The 8243-nt window shown below is 45.2% G+C and overlaps 1 protein-coding gene across 2 annotated transcripts; it reads right to left on the bottom strand.

The window, feature by feature from the left end:
* Ocm2 (oncomodulin 2) lies at positions 1 to 7770 on the bottom strand. Of its 2 annotated transcripts, XM_042686954.1 has the most exons (5): positions 7745 to 7770; positions 5929 to 5996; positions 4081 to 4213; positions 3150 to 3259; positions 1 to 294 (listed from the first exon to the last, which is right to left on the bottom strand). In XM_042686954.1, exons 2-5 carry the CDS (start codon positions 5987 to 5989, stop codon positions 269 to 271), a joined length of 330 nt encoding a protein of 109 aa, XP_042542888.1. In that variant the 5' UTR covers positions 5990 to 5996; positions 7745 to 7770; the 3' UTR covers positions 1 to 268. The 2 variants fall into 2 exon arrangements, with proteins under 2 accessions (XP_042542888.1, XP_042542887.1); XM_042686953.1 differs by lacking the exon at positions 7745 to 7770 and having other exon boundaries at positions 5929 to 6012.
* Between the last annotated feature and the right edge of the window lie 473 nt (positions 7771 to 8243).

Below are 8243 nucleotides of genomic sequence, written 5' to 3'. Positions count from 1 at the left end.
TGATGAGAAACTGTCTTTATTGGGTGATTTTTCAAGGCATTGCCTGCAGTGGAGCTGTAGAGAAGCCATCAGGGCATACCCACCACCAGTCAAGCCTTAGATTTGTCTCATTTCCTTATTCAAATGATGACCAAATTGCAGAAATATCTCAGGGGGAGTTCATAAATTAGTTTGGGGTAGGTTGTGGGAGTTTCCCCATTCTCAGGGTACTTAGAGACCTTCTGGTTGACTTTCCTTTCTTCTCTTTTCTCCTTAGATGCGGGGCTGTTTAAGCATGCACCATTTCCTGGAATTCTAGAACAGAAGAGTTGAGGAAATAGGGTCAGTGAAAGAGGCTGGGTATTCTCCTTTTGTGCTGTCACCATGGAAGCAAATTCTGGAGTGACAAGCATGAGTCCTCTTTGCCCTGTGTCCCCTCCATTTAGAACTTCTCAACTGATATCATTTCTCTCTGACTACAAAGGGAGCCAATATCACAGTTGTCCATTGCTATTTGTGAACAGTGTGTGTGTGTGTGTGTGTGTGTGTGTGTGCTAGTACTACTGGGGCTTGAACCCAGAGCCTTGTTGTTCTTGCTTGGCCTTTTCACTGAAAGTGAGTGCTCTACCACTTTGAGCCACAGCTCCACTTTCAGTTTTCTGGTGGTTAATTGGAAATAAGAGTCTCATGGACTTTCTTGCCTGGGCTGGCTTTGAACTTTGATCCTCAGATCTCAGCTCATGAATGGCAAAGATTCCAGGCATGAGCCACCAGCACCTGGCTAACATGAATATTTTTATTTGGTTAATTTACTCCAAAAATGGGAAGTTTGTTTCCTTAGATTTTAAGCAGACATTCATCAGGGTAGAACTTTGAACAAACTTTCTTCTGTTGAACCCTATCCTTATCTCCAAACAAATTATTATTATTATATTTAGAATAATAAATTTTGGATGATGCCAATTAAAATTGAAAAGTGAGATTTGCCTTCTATCCATTCCTAAGCTTTGTCCCTTTGGAAGTCTTTCATGGTTATACTTAAGTAAATCCTTTTACATTAAAACTCTGTGTGTGTGTGTGTGTGTGTGTGTGTGTGTGTGTGTGTGTGTGTGTGTGTGTGTGTGTGTGTTCATGGTTATATTTAAGTAGGTAAATCCTTTTACATTAAAACTCTGTGTGTGTGTGTCTGTGAGTGCTAGTCCAGGGGCTTGAACTCAGGGTCTGGATGCTGTCCCTGAACATCCCCTTCCCCTCCCCAGCTGGCACTCTACTTGAGCCATAGCCCCACTTCTGGCTTTTTGCTGGTTAATTGGAGATAAGAGTCTCACAGACTTTCCTGCCTGGGCTGGCTTTGAATCACAATCCTCAGATCTCAGCCTCCTGAGTAGCTAAGATAGTACTACAGGCGTGAGCCTCTTGAAACTTTATTTTTTTTTCTTGCCTGTTTATAGAAACTTTTAACTCCTGTCTGGTAAGCTACACTAGTATCCATTTTTGTGTTGGGGACCAGTATTTGGTTTGAAGTCAGGGAGTTAAACTCACTAGTCAGGTGCTCTACCACTTGTGCCATGCCTCTAGTCCTTTTTTGCACTGGTTATTTTTGAGATAGGGTCTCGTTTCTTGTCCAAGTATGTGTTTGGACTGTGACTGTGACTCTCATTATTTTCTGCTTTCTACCATAGTTGGGAGGACTAGCATGGAACACCACACAACACATAGCTTCTTTTAGTTGAGATAGAGTCTCATGAACTTTTCTACCTGAGCTGGCTTAGAACTATGATCCTCGGGGGCTGGGAAGGTAGCTCAGTGGTAGAGCACTTGCCTTGCATGCCTGAGGCCCTGGGTTTGATTCCTCAGCACCACATAAGCAAAAAGCAAAAAGCTGGAAGTGGCGCTGTGGCTCAAGTGGTAGAGTGCTAGCCTTGAGCTGAAGAGCTGAGGGACAGCGCCCAGGCCCAGAGTTCAGGCCCCACAACAGGACCCCCCCCCCAAAAAAAAAATAAAAAAGAGTCATGATCCTCTTGATCTCATCCACCCAAGTAGATTTGATGAAGGTGGGCATAACCACCCTCAGTAATGAATTGAGAAAGGATTTCGAGTATATGTCTGGGCTGGCCTCAAACTACAATCCTCCCGGTTTTAGCCTCCCACAAAACTAGGCCCACAGGCATGAAACACTGTTGGCCACTGTATAGTGGTCAACTTTTGAATGGACTTTTAAAAATCAAAGAAGGATACAAAATAACACTTGTAAGTTTCAAATAAGTGCCCTAAGCAATGTGTTTTTCCAAGCTGGCTGCAAGAAAATGTCCAAGTACCTAAAATTTGAATCTCTCTACAAACAAGACGACATGAATAGTGGTTCACTGGTTTGTTCTGTTTACCCCAGTCATTTACCCCAGCCATTGCTCAGCGTCACTGTTGAAAGCAAAGGAAACTAAGAGGCATTTCTACACAAGCTAATACACTTTTTTTTTTTTTTGGTCGGTCATAGGGCTTGAACTCAGGGCTTGGGCGCTGTCCCTGTGCTCTTCAGCTCAAAGCGAGTGCTCTACCGCTTGAGCCACAGCGCCACTTCTGGTTTTCTGGTGGTTTATTGGAGATAAGTTTCATGGACTTTCCTTCCTGGGCTGGCTTTTTTTTTTTTTTTTTTTTGGGGGTCTGGTCGTGGGGCCTGAACTCTGGGCCTGAGCACTGTCCCTCAGCTCTTCAGCTCAAGGCTAGTGCTCTACCACTTGAGCCACAGCACCACTTCCGGCTTTTTTCTTTTTGCTTATGTGGTGCTGAGGAATTGAACCCAGGGCCTCGGGCATGCAAGGCAAGCACTCTACCACTGAGCCAACTTCCCAGCCCCCCGGGCTGGCTTTGAACTGTGATCCTCAGATCTCAGCGTCCTCAGTAGCTAGGATCACAGGCATGAGCCACCGGTGCCCATCTGCTATTACACTCTTATGAGCCACCCTTGAGAATACCATCACTTCCCTTATTCAGAAAAGAGAAATAGAGTCTCAGTGACAGGGTCTCTGCCTTTTGCCTCCTCAGGCCAAGGAAATTATGATTATATATTTAGTTCATTAACAGAGGTCAGAGGTAGCAGAACGTGTGTGTGTGTGTGTGTGTGTGTGTGTGTAGGAATGGAACCCAGACCCTGCTCCACGCTCTGCACGTACCATCAGCCCCAATCTTTCCATCTCCATCGCTGTCAGCAGCTGCCATCAACGACTTGGTTTCTGACTCAGTCAGCTCTCTGGCTCCGCTCTCAAACTTCTGCAGGAAAAACCTACAGGGCAATACAGACCTGAGGGAATATTCTGGAAAACCAAGCATCTGTGTGTTTCCTTCTTTTCTTCCTTTCCTCCTCCCTCCATTCCTCACTTACTTCCTTTTCTTCCTTCCTCCCTCCCAACCATCCATCCTGCCTTCTTTTTCTATCCTCCCTTTCTCCTTCCTCTTCCTCCTCCTCCTTTTCCCTTCTCCTCCCTTCTTCTCTTCCTTTCTTTCTTCCCTTCCTTTTTCTCTACCTCTCCTTTTCTGCCTCCCTCCCTTCCTTCCTCTCTCCTTTTCCTTCCCTCCAACCCTTTCTATCTCCTTCCCACCTTCTCTCCCTCTGTCTCTCTGTCCTTCCTTTCCTTCCTTCCTTCCTTCGTTCGTTCCTTCCTTCCTTCCTTTTTCCCTTCCTTCACCCTTCTCCCACCGTCCATCTCTCCCTCCTTCTTCCCTCCCTCTTTCCTTCCTTCCTCCTTCCTTTATTCCCTTCCTTTCTGTCTCTTCTTTCCTTTCCTCCCCCTCCTTCCTTCCTCTTTTTCTCCCCTCCCTCCCCCTTTCTTCCCCTCTTCTCCTCTCCTTCCCCCATCTGAATCCAATGGTTGGAATCATCAGTCAAGATTTTAGCTGGCAGGGATTTCCTTCACAGTAGAAACAAGGGCAGACATTTTATTATTTTTGAGACCCTCACTGAGTCCCTCTATTAAGGACACCCCTTATACAACCACACCCTGTTTGGTGCTCCGCCTGAAGAGACCGGGCTCAGCCAGGGCCCAGTGCCCAGGCAGCCCCGGCCCCAGCCCCATTCAGCTGTGAGGTGTCCAGGGCAAAGCTTACTTAAGCTCTTCTTCATCCAGGAATCCACTCTGGTCGTTGTCTATGAACCGGAAGACATCTTTCACCTGGCTGGCTGACATCTTGGACAGGCCTGATGTTTGGAAGAATTTCTGGGGTTCGAAAGTATCTGGGTCTAAAGAAGAAAGCATGCTCAGTGCACCCGGGTACAAAAAAATACAGGTTAATAAAATGACTGAGATTGGAATTGGGCTGGGTGCCAGTCACTCACGCCTGGAATCCTAGCTACTCAGGAGGCTGAGATCTGAGAATCACAGTTCGACGAAGCCAGCCAGGCAGGAAAGTCCATGAGACTCTTATTAACAATTAACCAGCAAAAAGTCAGAGGTGGAGCTGTAGCTCGAGTGGTAGAGCACTGGCCTTGAGCACAAAAGCTCAGGGACTGAGGCTCAGGCTCTGAATTCAAGTCCCAGACTGGCATGCACATGTACGCACTGTCCTAACATCTTCAGTTAAAGGGATGTTCAACTGGTCCAAGACTTTGAGCCAGTTAAGATGGGGTGGCTTTCTGAAATTATCTCTTTCCTTTTTTCACCAAATTTCTCTCTCCACCAGATTGTACCCATCTTTTCTCTCTTCTATCTGGGCTCCACATCTCTCCCCCCCTTCCCCTCTCCCCCCGCCACTCCCCAGCCATCCACCAAGTCCCCCAAAGGCCTGGCTTAATCAGTGGGGAGAAATGTCATCACTAGGTCAGTCATCAGGCTTAAAGGCATTCACTGGCCTTGTTCAATTTCTAGTAAGTTTCTTTCATCTTCTAGAAACAAAAATCAGATGCTTGCATCCCAGAATTCTCCTGAGTTTAGATGTCTAACTCATGGCAATTCAATTTTCTGAGTGAGTCTGTGAGTTTTTCCACAAAGATTACACTTTCTTTAGTTTTTTTCTCTCCCCCCCGCCTCTCGTGGGTCATAGGCATGAACTCTGGGCCTGGGCACTGTCCCTCACCTCTTCAGCTCAAGGCTAGTGCTCTACCACTTGAGCCACTTCCGGTTTTCTGGTGGTTAATTGGAGATAAGAGTCTCAGGGACTTTCCTCCACAGGCTGGCTTTGAACTGCGATCCTCAGATCTCAGCCTCCTGAGTAGCTAGGATTACAGGCATGGGCTACTAGTGCTGGGTTACTTTTCATTTTTCTTGTTCTGTGAAAAGTGAGACCATAAAGCTGGGCACCCATGGCTCCCACCGGTAATCCTTGCTACTCAGGAGACTAAGAACTGAGGATCACGGTTCAAAGCCAGCCCAGGGAAGAAAAGTCTGTGAGACTCTTATCTCCAACTAACCAGCAGAAATCTGAAAGTAGAGCTGTAGCTCAAGTGGTAGAACACTAGCTTTGAAGGGAAAAGCCAAGTGAGAGGGTGAGGCTTGGAGTTCAAGTCCCAGTATTGGAATCAAAAATTTACACACAAAAAAATGGGAAAGCAGAAAGAAACTCATGCCTTTCTCACACCCACCCTCTAATTTTATTATTATTATTATTATTTTGTTTGGATCCGGTTGTAGGATCTGAACTCTGGGCCTGGGTGCTGTCCCTCAGCTCTTCAGCTCAAGGCTAGTGCTCTACCACTTGAGCCACAGTGCCACTTCCGGCTTTTTTCTTTTTTTGCTTATGTGGTGCTGAGGAATGGAACCCAGGGCCTCATGCATGCGAGGCAAGCGCTCTACCACTGAGCCACCTTCCCAGCCCCCTAACTTTATTATTATTAGACAAGGCTTCACTCTTATCCCAGCCTGGGGTCCAAGTCATGATCCTTTTGCTTCTGCCACCCTGAGTGCTGGCATTACAGGCATGCACCACCATGCCTGGCACTTTGTGTCTGTCCCCTGTTACCTTGGCATTCCTGCAGGGCAGCTGCAATGTCCTCAGCACTAAGGACGTCTGTGATGCTCATGGTCCACCTTGTCATAGAAGGAAGATGACAAATGTCAGTCAGGAATATTCTGGGGGAAGTGCAGCACGCTTGTAGGCTCACCAACACTGTATAATTGTTTGGAGGAGTTCTTTTTATTATTTTTATTTTTGTGCCAGGCCTGGGCTTGAACTCAGATCCTAGGTACTGTTCCTAAGCTTTTGTGCTCAAGGCTAATACTCTACCACTAGAGCCACAACTCTACTTGTGGCTTTTTTGGTAGTTAACTAGAGATCAAGAATCTCATGGACTTTCCTGCCCCAGGCTGGTTTTGAACTACAATCTACAGATCTCCACCTCTGAATAATATGAGCCATTGGCACTTGGCCAGAGTTTTGTTTTGTTTTAAAATGTTGATAAAATGCTGGGCACCAATGGCTCATGCCTCCTAGCTACTCAGGAGGCTGAGATCTGAGGATTGTGGTTCAAAGCCTGCCCGGGCAGGAAAGGCCATGAAACTCTTATCTACAATAAACCACTAGAAAACTGGAAGTGGCACTGTGGCTCAAGTAGTAGAGCACTTGCCTTGATCTGAAGAACTCAGGGACAGCACCTAGGCCCAAAGTTTAAGCCCATGACCGACAAGAAAAAAAATGTTGATAAGCTTCTGTGATACTAAATAGTGAGTCAGACTATTCAAACAAAAACCAAATCCTAGCCCCATTTATCCCAGGACCTTCCAATAATGAAATAAAGGACCCATTCGAATGAACTGAATTAAGTGGAATTCTGTTTTCTTGTAAAAATTATATTCAGCTGGGCACCGGTGGCTCATGTCTGTAATCCTAGCTACTCAGAAAGCTGAGATCTGAGGATCACGGTTCAAAGCCAGCCTGAGCAGGAAAGCCTGTAAGACTCTATCTCTAATAAACCACTCAGAAAACCGGAAGTGGCATTGTGGCTCAAGCAGTATAGTGCTTGCTTTGAGCGGAAGAGCTGAGGAACAGCGCCCAAGTCCAGATTTCAAACCCCATGACTGACAAAATAATAAAAATTAAATTAAATTCAGGGCTGGGAATGTGGCTGAGTGGTAGAGTGCTTGTCTAGCATGCATGTAGCCCTGGGTTCAATTCCTCAGTACCACATAAACAGAAAAAGCTGGAAATCACCCTGTGGTTCAAGTGATAGAGTGCTAGCTTTGAGTAAATGAAGCTCAGGGACAGTGGCCAGGCTCTGAGTTCAAGCCCCAGGACTGGCAAAAATAAATAAAATAAATAAAATTATATTCACCCAATTGCTCCCTTACACAAGCAGCTACAAATCAACCTTGTTATGTAATATATATTATACACCTATGCATATATATAGCCAAATCATATATACTATATGTCATATATATATCCAAATCATCCAAAAATCAACCTGTTACAAATATAACCATATATTATATAATACATAAATATATTACACATACATATATATATACACATACATATATATACATATATATATATAGTCACATGACAAATCCCACATGGAAAGAGACAGGAGAGCCATGAGTTCAAGGCCAGCCTGGACTACAGCTTGACTGCTCGTAGACACTCTGTGGGTATCAGCCTCTCTATCCTGAAGGGTTGATGTCTGATGAATGCAAAGTTCATTTTCTAGAGACCCAAACTCTTCCAGGTGTCAAAGCCAGGGGAGAAGAGAACTCGGAGCAGAACCTTCAGAAATCTAATAAAATGAAGGTAGGGAAGGAAAAGAGCCTTGAGTCTGGTGGGACCCTAAGGTACTCACCGTTTTAGATTTTTTTTCCCCTGCCAAAAAATAAAAATTAAAAAAAGAATGGGAAAAAGAAGGAGCCAAAATAAAAAAACCAACCAACCAACCAATGTGCTTTTGCTACCTTACTGACCCTCCTTTTATAGAACCGAAAAAGTGATGGTTAGAACTCTTAGATTTTCCTTTCAAGGATCAAGTGGACTGCAGCTCGAATATCTTACCTTGTACATGAAACCTCTCTCTCTCTCTCTTCTCTCTCTCTCTCTTTCTATTTATATCTCAAGGGACTGTGATGGGAACAGCCAATTTAAAAACCCCACAAAACCTCAACAAACCTTAACTAAGGTTTCAGTTGTGCAAATGAACCAGGTTGGCAAAGCATTGAAGATACTGAACACTTGGGCAGGAAAAGGGGGGGGCCGTAAGGTGAACGCTTCCCAGATGTTTAGGAGTTCTGTCTGAAGCAGGTCTGTTTTCAGCTCTGTGAATCATTGGGTGTGACCTCAGTTCAGGG

This window comes from Dipodomys spectabilis, unplaced genomic scaffold (genome assembly GCF_019054845.1).
Source record: "Dipodomys spectabilis isolate Male_0828 unplaced genomic scaffold, ASM1905484v1 ptg000098l, whole genome shotgun sequence".
Classification (NCBI taxonomy): domain Eukaryota; kingdom Metazoa; phylum Chordata; class Mammalia; order Rodentia; family Heteromyidae; genus Dipodomys; species Dipodomys spectabilis.
This window is presented reverse-complemented; position numbering and strand designations above follow the sequence as displayed.